The 15,620-nt window shown below is 42.4% G+C and overlaps 1 protein-coding gene across 2 annotated transcripts in view; it reads left to right on the forward strand.

The window, feature by feature from the left end:
• PTPN22 (protein tyrosine phosphatase non-receptor type 22) overlaps nucleotides 1-15,620 on the forward strand; it is a 72,531-nt gene that overhangs the window by 36,138 nt on the left and 20,773 nt on the right. For both annotated transcript variants that reach the window (XM_053246738.1, XM_053246737.1), the window contains 3 exons: nucleotides 1,027-1,119; nucleotides 9,142-9,218; nucleotides 10,261-10,964. In XM_053246738.1, coding sequence (XP_053102713.1) covers nucleotides 1,027-1,119; nucleotides 9,142-9,218; nucleotides 10,261-10,964 — 874 coding nt within the window. The remainder of the gene's footprint in view (nucleotides 1-1,026; nucleotides 1,120-9,141; nucleotides 9,219-10,260; nucleotides 10,965-15,620) is intronic.

Below are 15,620 nucleotides of genomic sequence, written 5' to 3' on the forward strand. Positions count from 1 at the left end.
TTAATACAAACGGCTAACTTCCATAATAAAATCACACTTACAGAAGAACATTTTTCATTATGCAAGGGAGGGGGAATAATTTTCAGTGATCCTCCCTTTTCTCTGCAGCCACCTGTACCTCCTAAAAATATATCTCTGAGGGTCCCACAACCATCAGGGACACATTTTGTGGGACAGCAGAGGGAAGATGGGGTTACTGAAATTCACTCACATTGCATGATGAAACTGTTAGAGAGCTCAGGGGTGGGAGGGATTTCTTTATTTGCCCCAGGGCCTGGTTCACACAATCATTCAAATCTAGGTGGGTTGCCAACAATAGTTTGATTGTGTAAAGCTATGCCAAGGCAGTAATCCAGATTCATTACAGGCCATAAACCACCTTGGTGTGGGTTCACACAATCATGCTATTGTTCACAATACACATTAACCCTAGATTCAACTGATTGTGTGAACCAGGCTTACAGAAGCATCTTATTCATTTAGCTAGTTAAGAAGATCAGTACTCTGTAATTGTGGCACAAGGCAGCATATAAGACCTGAAAATAAAGCTCAGACAACTCAATACAGAAACCAATTTTGCCCCCTTTAGGTGTATTTTTCACAAAAGGAGGGAAGGGTATGCGTTTTCATTTATTAATGGTCATTTTATAACACATATTAAACCCACATTAAATCTAGATTGGAACAATTCTGTAGATGAGGCCACTGAAATAAGCCTGTACCCAGATATCCTCTTGGGATCTTTTATTCATTAAAAAGTTACTACCCAGGAAATGGAGGAGTTCAGAAACTCCAATTTCTTCTTCTCCTTTGCCAAAGCACAGCATAAAACACAGTCATATCTGATTATTAAACTTACTTCCCTGACCTAAACTTTGGAGGAATAACCACTGCCCATTAGCTCATGTACCAGAATTTTCAGCATATCAGATCTTTACTGTGTCGGACAATCCAGGCCTATGAAGAAAGGAACAAATAGAAAAACGTGGCATATCTCCATCCAGATTCATTTGTCTCATTTCCCAGGAACAATATAAGTTGGTTTACGATGCTGTGATTGAGCTTTTCAAAAGGCAAATTGAGGTGCTCTCCAATCATTCCAATACTGTTGTCATGGAGGTAAGTGTTCATGTTGTATCTGGCTGCAAATTTAGAAACTTTGCTTTCAGTAATGGCTTCCCTAGTAACACCAAACAGGAAGTGCATCAAAAGGCTTCATTCATCATGCTTAATGCTGAAACCCAGGTTTAGGGGATGGAAATAGGCCACAATAGTGCAATATATCCAACTCCTCCTTGCATGCACATTCTAAGCTAAGCAGTGAAAGCTCTCTTTAGCAAATGCTCTGCCACCTCAGCACACCTCACTACAGGTTGCTGCCTCCAAGACATTCAGGGATGGGTTTTTTTCCTGTCCAAACAGCTTTTGCCTTAAAGGGAGATGGTTGCAACGGGAAATCCTAGGGGCCCCAAACAATCTGAAGTTATCCGGCAGCTTACAATAGGCTTGGATCCAGCAGCCTGATCAGGAAGAAGGTGGAAGCTGCAACTAGCCACAGAACAGCAAAACAGTGTGATATTTGAATCAGAAAAATGGTGTGTGTGTGTGAGTGTGTGTGTGTGTGTGTGAGAGAGAGAGAGAGAAGGAATTTATAACAATAATCTACCCTGCACTACCATCACCAATTTTCTTTCTCTGCCACACCGCAAAGGTTTGGTAAAAGGTTGCCCCTGCCCCATCCCCTCAAGTTCCTGGGTCTAAAAGTAAAAACAAAACAAAAAACCCAATTCTATTGCACACATATTCAATTTCCTATCTGTTGCTGTGACAGATACTAAAGTAGTAAGAGCATATGATCTGTGATATTGGATGGAGGACACCAGCCACCTTCATAGCATTACAAGCCATTTCTCAGTATGGTAAGACTGCACAACACAAGGATGGCAATACATTGCAAATGCAACATTTCTGGGTGTGAATTCTTACAACAGTTTTTCTTTTCTTTTTTAAAGCACCACACAAGTTAAAGGCAGGCACTTTCCAAGTTTGAAATCCCACAAACCTTATAATCAGATTGCTTGACAAATATGCAGATAAAGATAGAGCTCTGTATATAGAGAATTAAACAGTATGTGAGTGAATATTTCCATTTTATTCCTTCCCTCTCCCCACTCCACCCTTCAGTTTTGCCAGCTTACAAGGTATTAAACCAACATTGTCTTTTTAAGGGATGTTTTGTCCCCTTACTTTTGTGCCATTTATATCTGTTTTTTAAATGCTCGGGTCCCTTGCCAACAACTTTGCATTCTTCTGACTTCCTAGATCAGGGAAAAATTTAGACTTTGGTCTTGCAGAGGTTCTTTGAGCATGTGTGGTGGCTATTCTTGTTTTCAGCAGCCTTTTTTTAAATTTAAAAAATGGCTGTCACACATGCTCAAATGGTCCCTGCGAGGTCCTATGCCTTGCCAGGCCTCGCAGAGGCCCTTTGAGCATGTGCGGGACCTCCAAAATGGCCACCGCACTGATCTTTCTAGGCCCAAACAGGTCTGAAAATCAGCCCAGGATGGGCTGCGACGGTGATCTGAGAGGCCAGCGGGGTGAGGGAGAACCTTTGCAGACCACCACGCCCACGGCCTTTAGAAAGCCCCCTAAAGGGGCTACAGGTTAAAAAAAATCTTAATTTTTAAAAAATCTGTGAATTGGGGAGGGGGTGGGGGCAGCATGGCACCGTCACCCTCCTAAGTGCCACCTAGGGCACATGCCCTGGCTGCCCCACCCTAGTTTCGCCTATGTGTATAACTAGTTCTAGTGTAATTGCAAAATCAGGTGGGTTTGTCAAAACTCACTAGGTGGCAACTGTAGTCAAGTGCATTCTTTGTTTTCATATGTTCCTGCAGAACATTAATAGCACTTGCCAACAATAGTAATGGGAGGACAGTGTACTAATACAAAGCTGTTGCATTCTCAAGTTGCACTCAGACTGTTCCAGGCTAGTGTTGCACCAGTGGTAGCCTGCTTGCAGTTGGGCACATCTTGTTTGTTTTAATGCGAACTTTTACAGTCGAGCTAAAGCTCTGTTCTGGAAATCCCACTTTTTAGCACAACTAAGCCATCTTCTTGCGCTAGTGCAACAATGTTCATTCTGCATGCAGTTCATTGCTCTGACTGGATGTTGAAAAATGATAATAGCATGGGCTAGGAAACAGGTCCTTAACAAAACATACGCAAAAGAAATGCACTAATATTTCACTTCTGCTTCTGGGAATGAACCCAACTCAAATATCGCTGCATGGGCTGTTTTCTGGAGACAGTGTTCTGATGTCCATTGAACCCCTACTATTTTTCAGCTCCAACTGCTCCCTTGTCCTACCACACTGTAAGCAGGGGGTGATTACAGAGCCATGTGATTCCATCTCCTGGTGAGACCACCTCTCATGCCCTTTCTTTTGGTAACAAAAACTGAAGCACATACAGTATGCAGGAGCCTCCTGTACAGACATGCCCCAAATAGCTCTCAAGTTTGTTATTTGTTTGGGCTGTTGTGTTATCACTCAGATATGCTAGATGAAAGGTTAATTTGCTTTATTTATTTATTTGATTGTAACAGTCTCACACACAGCCATTTTTGGTAAAATGCGCAAGTCCTAATAGCTGAGAGATTAATAGCCAAGATCTGCAAACCACATCCTGGTTGAAATACTTTCTGTGTCAACCTTGGCCCATATCTGCTAACCACACTACTGCCCACTGCACATGACAAAGAAAACCACTCACCCAGTTTGAGCTGCAGGTCTCAGCAAATACCATAGCAATCATAAGTGGGACGGTGGTTAGGGTAGTGTAACACATTCAAAGAAATGTGTATTCCAGAGCCCCTGGTGGCACAGTGGTAAAACTGCTGCCCTGTAACCAGAAGGTTACAAGTTCAATCCTGACCAGGGGCTCAAGGTTGACTCAGCCTTCCATCCTTCCGAGGTCGGTAAAATGAGTACCCAGAATGTTGGGGGCAATATGCTAAATCATTGTAAACCGCTTAGAGAGCTCCGGCTATAGAGCGGTATATAAATGTAAGTGCTATTGCTATTGCTATTTCACGCAAAGATGACAGGTATATTTTAAGAGTGCAAATGGAAAAAAAGACTACACTGGCAGGGAGTAGTGTAAAAATAAACTCTTGCTGACCTAGCCAACAGAAAATACTGCCAGTATACAAACCTGACATTCAGTGGCATAGCAAGAGCAGAGGGGGCTCCTGTTCATGCCCCCCTCACTCACCACTGGTGGCACCTTGCTGCCACTCCTGCTGTTGCTGCTTGCCAGCTGGCTTGCAAGCATATAAGAAGCTGGAAGGCCCTATATATGGGGCTTCCAGCTTCTTACTGGCCCATAAGCTGGCTGGCAAGCAACAGAGATCAGCAGGAGGAGGAGGGAGGATGGGGCAGGCAAATGAAGGCTTGTATTCTTAGAATAGAAGCCAACTAATGGTGCAGCAGGGCAGTAACTTGCCTAAGGAGCAAGACGTTGCCGGTTTGAATCCCTGCTGGTATGTTTCCCTTATGGGAAACACCTATATCGGGCAGCAGCGATATAGGAAGATGCTGAAAGGCATAGGAACATAGGAAACTGCCATATACTGAGTCAGACCGTTGGTCTATCTAGCTCAGTATTGTCTTCACAGACTGGCAGCAGCTTCTCCAAGGTTTCAGGCAGGAATCTCTCTCAGCCCTATCTTGGAGAAGCCAGGGAGGGAACTTGAAACCTTCTGCTCTTCCCAGAGCGGCTTCATCCCCTGAGGGGAATATCTTGCAGTGCTCACACCTCAAGTCTCCCATTCAGATGCAACCAGGGCAGACCCTGCTTAGCTAATGGGACAAGTCATGCTTGCTACCACAAGACATCATCTCATATTGTGCGGGAGATGGCAATGGTAAACCCCTTCTGTATTCTACCAAAGAAAAACAAAGGGCTCTGTGGTCGCCAGGAGTTGACACCAACTTGACGGCACAACTTTATTCTTTATTCTTAGAATGCCTCCAAACACCTGATAGCTCTGCCCCTGCTGACAGATATGTATTTATGGTACTATACTGGCTGCCAATTAGTGTTGCAAAAATAACAATTAATGTCCTGAAAGCTAGTTAAATTAACCTTAGGTCAGAGTCAGACTTGCAACCTAGAGATGTGTGTTAAGATGGCATTCATCTAAGAGGGATGAGAGGGAGTGTTTGGACTGAGTTTCAATTGTTCTCTCCTATCACCCTCAAATTATTTTTGTCTCAGCCCTTCTTACCATCTCCAGCAGATCAGTGGTGTGATAGGCCTGTTCTTACACTGTAGAACTCAATTTTAGGAACCAGCCCATGAGAAAGGTCAAGTTTGTACAGCTATTGCCTGTTGCTCTTTTTTTTGTTTTTGTCTTTTAAATGGACCCGGACATACAAAATCCCAGACTGATTTCCTGCAGTCTGATTTCCATATAGTCATTCTAGACTTATTTATTTACTTACTTACTTACTTTTATACCACCTGATATTTACATCTCTAGGCAGTGACCCAATTGCAATTGCTTATTCAATTGAGTCACTTTCCCAGCTTCAAAACAGGAGTACCAGCCTTGGTGCATAAACTAAGTTCAGGTTTGCTAATATAAAGTTTCAGGAGAACACTTTGCATCCTAGATTTCCCTTTTTCACTGCACCTGAAGGTTAGATGGTGAAATTAGTGCCTGGTGAGCTGTGCAGAATCTCCACACATTGTGCAGGAACTTATGATTTCCTACCATACTTCATGCCAGCACCTTTCTCTCTTTTAAATAAAATAAGTCCTAGAGACGTCAGAGTATTGTGAAGCAGAGTGTGATGTAGGTTCCAGCTAGTCCACATTACAATAGCAGACTTCACAGAAGACAACCAAAAGAACCTCAGATATTATATACTGAACATTCTTTTTCATCTTGTCTGTGCATTTATGCCCCCAATAATATATCTGAAAGACAGCTGACAAAATCTATTTCCAAGAATAGAAAAGTAAAACTGGAATTCCATTTATCCCATATATTCCTTTGATCCCATTTAAGGTTTGGAACATTTGTAATGGGCCTGATCTCTCCTCTGTATTCCGGGAAAACCTCGTGGTTGGCAAATTCGCAGTTGAAGAGCAATAGAAATAAATTGGAAACGGGGATAGGGGAATCGGGGTTGGGAAAAGACTGAAAAATACAGTTAAACATAGAAAAAGAATGACCCCCTGACCCTCAGAAATTGCAAAAAAACCCAACAAAAAACAAAAAACAAAAACCCCACACGCACCAAAAAACCCCAAACCTCAAATTGCCCTAAAATCTCACCAAACTGCGGATACTCAGGTTGTGGTTGGCGAGACCTGCCACAATTTCCCAGTTGCGGATACTTTAAACCATGATTGGGAAACCCGTGGTTGGCAAGGGATGACTGTATATATGTGTACTGACTTTAGTTGGTACTGGTTGAGAATTCTAGTTAAGCTTAACCACAGAATATACTTGTTAAGCACAGTTATGGAGGGAGGGAGCAAATTGCTCTGGCTTTAGAGGGAAGCAGGGGGGACTCCATTCCCGATCTTTTAACAGTGTTTAAAATATTGGGCCAGTGATGTCAGCACCATGCCTAAACAAGGCTCGATTCCTATTAGGGATGTGCACGGAACCGGTGTGGGGAAGTTTGAAGGCAGGGGGAATTACTATAAGGGAAGGGGAGTGTGCACTCACCCCTCCTGCTTCTACCCTCCCCGCCCCCCTGGCACGCCATTGTAAACCGGGGCAGCAGCGTACCTCCCTGCTTCCCTGTCCCCTTGTTGGACTGGAAGTAAGTACCTGGTGCACGTGCACATGTTGAGCACATGTGCATGCACATCACACACATGCCTGACATGCCCATGAGCAAGCACGAAGTGCGCACGCATGTGCGCCAGGTACTTCTGCTTACTTCCAGTCCAACGAGGGGATGGGGCGGCAGGGAGGTACGCTAGAGTTACAATGGAGCACTGGTGAGGGGGAAATGGTGGGAGGGGTGAGTGCACCCTCCCCCACTCTTAAAGTCATCCCTCCCGCCTTCGAACCAGCGGAACCATTGGTCGTTCGAACTGGTTTGGAGGCCCATAAAAGGCCTCCAGATTGGTTCCATGCACATCCCTAATTCCTATGTAGCTGTCACACTAGCACTATTCAGGCATTATGTACAGACACATGCACTCAAGAGTCTGTACACATGTACAGTACATGTTTTTGTATGAATGACTGCACATAACGTTCACTTTAAAAGTGAACCAGGGTACAGACCCTTTCAAATACAGGTACAGATGGGAACTGTATTGCTGTACATATGTTCAAAAATGGACAAATAACTTTACATGCATACAGGTCTGTACATGCATACACTGTACACAGATTGTACATGTGTTGAACATAATATATGAATAGGGTTACTGGAGCTGCTGAAGGTGCTTCTCCTGTGTGGCTGCATCTCCAACAGCTGCTAATAACATGAATTGCACATGAAAGCATTTCCAGAAGTTTCCAAATGTAAGAATTGGCTCTGAGTGATGCTTGGGGACAAAAGACGTTGAAATGAGGGAAGGCATGCAACATATTCACTATAAAACAGACCAGTCTTGGGTCCCCAGATATTTTTGGACTGCAATTCACATAATTCCCAGTCACAATGGCCAAAAAATAATGGTGAAAAACCACTTTATGGAAAGTTGAGAGCAGAGGCGTATCTAGGAAAAAAAGCGCCTAGGGCAAGCACTGAAATTACTCCCCCTGTCCAAACAGCTGACACCCATCTTTCAGATAACTTTACCATAATATCAGCTCAACAATACAAGTCAAGCTCATAAATCTTTTAATATTTCAAAAACTATTTAGCAGTGGACGTAGCCAGACCAAAAAATGCTGGACAGTGACAAATTTCAGTATGCTGCGGCTCATGAAAAAACCAAAATACTATGTGGAGGTGTACTTGGAAAGCTAAACAGAAGAAGTACCTGTCTACTATGCATTGTAGCATCACTATTACATAAGTTTTAAAAATCAATGGAGAATTTGACTTTTGCCAGATACTCTGAAAATAATTAAAGGATATGCAGAGTAAACTGTGTCGCTGCTTGCAATATATTCTAGTATTTCAGAAAGACAGTTAAAATGAGAGAAAGAGAGCAAGAAATTCCCAGTGGAGTTAATACTAAGGATTTCACACTGATTCAAAGACAAACTCACCATTAATAGCCATATTATTAAGACATCACATTTAACTCACTTATCACAAGAAGCAAAGTAAGAGCAAATGAACACAATCCTAGCTCATAAGCTTCAGCTCAGTATTCACAAGCCCCAATTCTCTGTACATAGTGCCAAACTGAATATGTGTACAGTGACTTATATGATATAATTTTTTTAATTTTTTTAACCTGTATTCCCTTCAGGGGGCTTCCTAAAGGCCATGGGGGGGGGTCTGCAAAGGTCTCCCCTCCCCCCACTGGCCTCTTAATTCACTGCCGCAGCCCATCCTGGGCTGATTTTGGGGCCTGTTTGGGCCTACACAGATTGGTGTTTTGGTCATTTTGGAGGCTGCCACTCATGCTCAAATGGCCTCTGCAAGGCCTGGCAAGGCCTAGGGACTCGCAGGGACCATTTGAGCATGTGCGGTGGCCATTTTTAAAAATATTATTATTTTTTAAATGACTGCCGAAAACAAAATGGCTGCCGTGCATGCTCAAATGGCCTCTGCAAGGCCTGGCGTGGCCTAGGGCCTCACAGAGGCCATTTGAGCATGCACATTTTGTTTTCAGTGGCCATTTTTTTTAAATTTTTAATTTAAAAAAATGGTGCCCCCCTTCAAGTGGCACCCGGGGCACGTGCCCTGCCTGCCCTACCCTAGATATGCCCCTAGTTGAGAGAGACTTGCCATTGTTGAAATCAGGGAAATCCTTGAGAATTCAGTGACCCGCCACCGAGTGACAAGTATCAAGATTCAGCCATGTAACTCAGGGTTAGCTTGCTTTTCTCAGCATGAAAGGTAATGGTGCTATTAGATTTTGACCTACCAATATTAGTTTCTTCTATTCCCATGGATAATTAAAACCATACCTTTTGTCTTTTTACAGACTCAAGCAAACCATCCAACAGCCGAGATGCTCCAGGCCCAACATATGGAAATGTTTTCACTGAAACCACTGGACAGGTAAAAACCAGCTTTAAAATGCTTTAACTTTGCCTGTATTGAGCGCTGTGTTTAAGCCCTAAATGATTTCAGTTTGGGGATCATCAGGAATAGTGTGGGGTATGGCATGGTGGGCTGCTGATTGAGGGGAGAATTGGTAGAAATCCTGCCCCTCGTTTTGCAAGTGGAAGTGCCATTTCATTTGTGCAAATGCTAGTTACAATCCAACTGAACTGCCTGAAATGCAGGGGGAAGTTGCACCTCTAACAAACTTTGACCTTTCTATCACTGAACATTTTCTGTTTTTGTATTTTGATTGACAAATAATTCTGTGCAGTTTGGAAACCTACATACTCCCACATGTACAGAAGGCTTCCCAGCAAAGTTGTCAACACTAATTATTTTTGTATATTATTTATTTGTAATAACTATTTCTACCATCTTAGAAAGAAATGAGAACTGGCTGGAATTGCTTCTGTATGGTGGTAGTATCAAAGGTTGTTCATAATAGATTTCTCCAATCATATTGGAAATATTTCTGATATTGAATTATTTCCAGCAACGTGTCCATCTTAGGCCTGGTTCACACAATCTGGGTTTAATATGAGTTACCAACATTAGCATGATTGTGTGAATCCACACCAAGGTGGGAATCTCAGCTTCATCTCGGGCCATAAAACACCTTAGCGTGGGTTTTCACAATCACGCTAATGTCGGCAACCCACATTAAAACTAGATTAGGACAAATGTGTGAACCAGCCATTACAGAATCATCTTCCTCATGTGACTTGTTAAGAAGATACATATTCAGTTTAATTTTTATAAAATATGAAAATATTTTTGTGGTGCGCAAGGCACCACATGAGAGCTGAAAACAGCACTCATACAACAATACATAAACTAGTGTTGCCCTTTTAGATGTATTTTTTCATAAGAGAAGGCTATGTATTTGCATTTACTCAAAATTACTCAAGGTAATTTTATAACATTGTGGGGTTCAGTGTGCATAGAGAAGGGGTATTTGCATATTTCTAGCTCTGAAATCATTCTAATTTTGTTGCAGTTCAGTGCAAGAGGAACAGAAGAAATCTCAGCATTCTGATCATGATACACAGAGATTAGACACAAATGGATACAGGGATGGTGCCTTTCCAGTCAGACAAGCAATTTCTGTTGGAGTCTTGAACTCCAACAGCCGCAGAAACATGGATACCGCAGTAAACTGGAACTCTTGTTTGGCAAGACAGCCACTCCATAAACATCACAGTTTGGACTTCAACAATGCCTTTTGGACAGAACTACCTCCCACTTTGAAATCAGGAGGTGAAACTGGGATAAGCTTAGATACAAAGATACCCCTAACACGAACTAAATCAACCCCTTTTGAGTTAGTATCACAAAAAACTTCAGAAACAACAACAAAGGATTCAGTCTCCTGTCTGGGCCTCAAGTCTGGAGGCTTTCAAGCTCACTCAAGCACTTCAAATAAACTATCAAACAATACCCAGTGTTGTGTGCACAGGAAGTTACACCGCCAGCGCTATATCTGGTCATCAGAGGATCCATACTTTTCTTCATCTTCAGATGACCCATGCTCCCCAGAACTTCCTGACTCTGCTGTGGGTCTGCCTGAAACAGTTCCCACTTTTTTCTCTGCTGTGGACTCCAAAGCCCAAACTTTGGATAGTACAAGACCCAACAAACTGTTGTGTAGTCCTCAGGTCCAGAATACTCAATCATTGGACGCAGTGAGATCAGCCTGCCAGAGTAAGTTTATGAGAGATTGTTGGTAGCCAACTTGTGAGGGGAGGTTTGCATTAGAAAGGAAGGGTACCCAAAGAAGAAAATGGTTTGTTGCCATATGGCACACCTCCTTAAATTTACATGTGCTCCAGTGGCAGCTGGTGGTTCCTGTGTTGGGGACAACACTAGGCAGGGCATGTGATGGGTGGAGACACAGGTAGTGAGAGGTGGAACCAATTGTGAGCAGCTGCAGAGGTGGAGCCAGGACTAGGTGGGTGCCTTACCAGTAACTGGCAAAGTGTAGATTTGTAGCTAATGAGTGGGATCAAAATACAAAAAAACCCCCAACAAAAACCACACACACAGCTCAACTCAACTGATCATCAGCAGAGATTCAGAGAAATATGGAAAACACCAGTTGCTTTATAGTGTTTAACAGGACTACAGTAGTGTATAGATTTGTATCTAACATGGCAGGTTCAAAACACAAGCACACAAAGAGAGAAAATTGTTGGAAGTGAAGGACTTTGCGCTGTCTCTTGTCTCAGTGACATAGGAGGACAGACACTTGAGTCATAGGGCTAGAGGGTCAAGACATTGGTCATCCCTCCTCTACTGCTCTGACACTATCCCTTTGGCATGTAGATTGCTACTCTAAGGGACACTTCCTTCCTTCCAGCCACTTCCTTCCTCTCTCCCTTCTCTTCCTTTTCCTTCTGTCTTCCAGCATGCAAGCTCCTCTTCCCTGCACCATGTGTGCAGAGATGCAGAATCCATCTGCATCCAGCTAGATAGATAGATAGATTAGAGATCCTAACTCCTCACTTTCCTATCTAGAATGGAGTTCTTTAATAAATGCCATACATATTGATTTGAAACTATGAACTGGCTCCAAGTTACTTTACTCTCAGCATACACGCATGCCTAACTAAATTCTGCTGTGTTGTGCCTCTGTGCACTCTGCTATAATGAAAAAGGGTTTCTCCTACCAGAGAGAATTCTCAACAAAAATAACTGTACAAGCCAGAAGTAAAGCACAGACTGGCTACAAAAGGCTGCTTCTGTGGAGAGTAAATGAATTTTGAAGTCACCAAGGCAGCTTTGTCTTTCTGATTATTTCAAAAATGAATACTACTACTAATAAATAACAAGAAGGAGAAAAAAAGTGCCAGAGCAGTACAATGGTTAGTGTGCTGGACTAGACTGGGGAAATCCAAGTTCAAATCCCCATTCAGTTATAAAACTCACTGGGTGACTCTGGAACAGTCACTTATCTCTCAGCATAAGCTTCCTCATTCCTGCTGGGAGGATAAATGGAACCACTCTGGGCTTCTTGGAGGAAGCATAGGAGTTACATGCCAAAGTAAATAAATCTATATAAGCCACAAGTAAAGCAGATACCAGCTCCAAAAGTAGAGAACAAATGCATTCTGAAGTTACAAGGCCAGCTCTGCCTGCCTATTTCAAAAATACATACATAATCGAGAAAGCACAGGTTTTTCAATGATGCTTGCTGAACCATCTCCTGCTGTGATGGTGCTCTCTCCAACAGCCTACACATGGCGCCAGCATGCACGTGTCCTCCATGTATGCACAGAGGCCATTTGTGTGGCCAGCATGGTGTTGTTGACTACACAAATGGCGTCTGTGCATGTGCGGAGGCCATATGCTTGCCCGCACCACAAGTGGGCTCTTGCAGGGAGTGCCGTCACAGTGAGACGCTGCATGGAGCGGCAGGGAGCAGGTAAGGACCTGCTGTACTCCCTTTTAAAGGTGCCACTCACTGCTCGCTGCTTCCCACCCACCCCTGGCAGTGCTTTGGAGTGCAGAACTTGTTCAGCCCTCGCCTGAACCACTTTGGCGGTGAAACTGCATGAACCTTGGTTCGTGCACACACTATGAGAAAGATCTGCTTTTCTTGGGCATTATGATGCTTTGCAAATTATTGATCTGATTGAGTGTTAAAAATCTGTGGAGAATAATAACCGTTAAAAAATGAATTAGTTGATATAATGGAGATGCAATACACATGATGGATCTGCTACAATACTTCTCTCGAGTCTAGACCTTTTTTAATTGCGTAAATTAAAACATAAAAAGAGCAAGAAGGAGGGGGCAAGGATGTACCCTTAACATCCATAAAAGTGAGACCAATCATTTCAGGGTGTGATGGTCCAGCCGATAGATTGAGCTGGCTTATAACAATTTTGTCCCCCTTGTTAAAATTTGTACCATCTCATCTGGAAAGTGCAAGACAATTACTGGAAGAGCTACAAAAGCTCAGGAACTTTGTTAATGAACTACACATAGAGAGTTTTGATGTGGAGGCGTTATATACTAATGTTGATAACATAGCTGGAAAAAAAGAGCCCCATACAATTACATGATGGATCAACAAAAGACAAATACAATGTTACGGATTTACAGTAGCGGATACTGAATAAATGATTATAGCCTGTTTACAATGCAATGTGTTTAAGTTTAACAGTAAATTTTACTCTCAGGAGAGAGGATTGACTGGCCTCTCTGCTTGCTATTAGTTATATGCATAATTTGGAAAGTAAATGCATTACTCAGGATGTAATCTTATATAAAGGATACACTGATGTCATAATTATCATAACCAGAAATAAACAACAAGCAGACAAGGTATTTGACAGTATGAACAGGGGAGGGAGTATATGTCTAAAAAGGGAAGCACTGGATAGTCAAGGGTGGCTACATTTCCTGGAGACTAGGGGTGTGCATTTTGGAATTTTCTTGTTTTGATTTGTATCCAAATCGAAACATCCCCGTTTTGTTTTGTACCCAAATTTTCTGAATCCGAATCAGCCCTGTTTTGTTTTGTAGCCAAATTTTCCAAATCCAAATCCAAATCTATTTGGATTTTTAAAAAGGGTCCCAGGGCAAAAAGAGTGGGTAGTGGTGGTAGTGTCCAATGGGTGGAAGCTACCACCCAAATTTCAAAGGAATTAGGCAAAGGGCTGATTTTTTTGGTGATTTTTTTTAAGTTTACAGATCTTTAAGAATTTTCCCATAGGGAATAATGGGGATTCCAGCAAATGTATCGCTTCAAATCAAGGGGAAAGGGATGATCCAGAGCAGAGTGTGGTGGGTGGTAGTGCCCAATGGGGGCAAGGAAACTTCCAGAATTATTTCAAAGGAATTGGGCAAAGGGCTGATCTTTTGTAATTTGTTGAAGTTTACGTGTCTTTAAGATTTCTGCCATGGGGAGTAATGGAGGTTTCAGCAGCTCCATAATTCCACTTGGGGGGCACTGGGGTTGCCCAGAGCGAGGGGTTGTGTAGTGCACATAGGGTGCCAACCACCCCCACACCCACAAGCCTGTGGGGTACTGGGTTTTGTTGTTTCTGAGGTGTTCATTGTAGATTCTCTGGTAGCATATGAGATTTTCAGTGAAAAACAAGAATCCACTCTCATATGCTACCAGAGAATCTACACTCAGAACACCACAGAAACAACAGAACCCAGCACCCCATGGGTTAGCAACCCTTCCCCTGGCCAATGTGGGGTCAGTAAAGAGTGGCAAGAAGCAAAAGAGCCAATGGGGAACAAGGAGGGAATTGTCAGCAGGTCAGCCCATGATTTAGGTCACTGATCAGAAGGCTGGAAGGGTGGGAAATTCAAAGAGATGTCAAACACAAAATGGAGACTGACTCAGAGATCACCACAAAATGGAGGTCTGAAACAACAAAACTTTTTGTAGCCGAAACAGGGACGTTTTGTTTTGTATACAAAACTTTTGGATCTGGAAAATGGGTGTTTTGTTTTGTCTACAAAACACCCGAAACAGGCTGTTTTGGGTATAAAACGTTTTGTATCCGAAACGTTTCGCACATCCCTACTGGAAACAGAAATTTGTCTGGGGAAGGATAACCTACAGACTAAATGGTTCAGAAAACCAGCCAAAAAGAATTTAATTATAAACAGTGACTCAGTCAGCACATCCACTAAAGACTAAAGTACAAAGGGTGAAAAATATAGTTAAAAGAGCAGCTGAAGTGTCGTCTCAGGAACATAAGGAACAGGCTATAGAAAAAGGCTAGGAATCTAGCAGAGATAAATGGATATAAATTCCACTTAAGAACAGGGGGTTCCAAATATGAGGTAGGCTTACCTGTGTTAAAGATTCTCTTTATTTCTAATAATTTTATTAGGTAATGCCAGAAAAGTTTAAGGAAATATGTGATCAAGGCTAATGTAGTGTGCTTGAAGCAACAGTTAGTAAGATCCAGAATATATGACGAAAAGTGTCATATATGACAAAAACTAAAGCCTGCCCCAGTCTGTGAAAATGGGGAAGACAATTGCAAGCAGAAAGGGGTCATCTATAAAATCACTTGTGGAGAATGTGGGGAAAATTACATAGGGGAAACAGGAAGATATCTAGTCACCAGATTCAAAGAACACCTAGCAGATTCTAAATACATAAACCAGGAAAACCTATGGTTGATACATAAGAAAAATAAACATAATGGAATAACAATGCCTCTTAAAGTAAGCATTTTAGAATCTGAACATTGTACACTTAAAAGAAAGATATATTTTAATCTTCTCCTCGCTCCTCCCCCTTTTGTTAAGTATTAACCAGGTGTTTAATTAGATTGGGGAAAATCTTGGATATAAGAATGTGGATTTTAACCAGTGGGATATAGAACC

The sequence above is a fragment of the Hemicordylus capensis genome, chromosome 4 (assembly GCF_027244095.1).
Source record: "Hemicordylus capensis ecotype Gifberg chromosome 4, rHemCap1.1.pri, whole genome shotgun sequence".
Classification (NCBI taxonomy): domain Eukaryota; kingdom Metazoa; phylum Chordata; class Lepidosauria; order Squamata; family Cordylidae; genus Hemicordylus; species Hemicordylus capensis.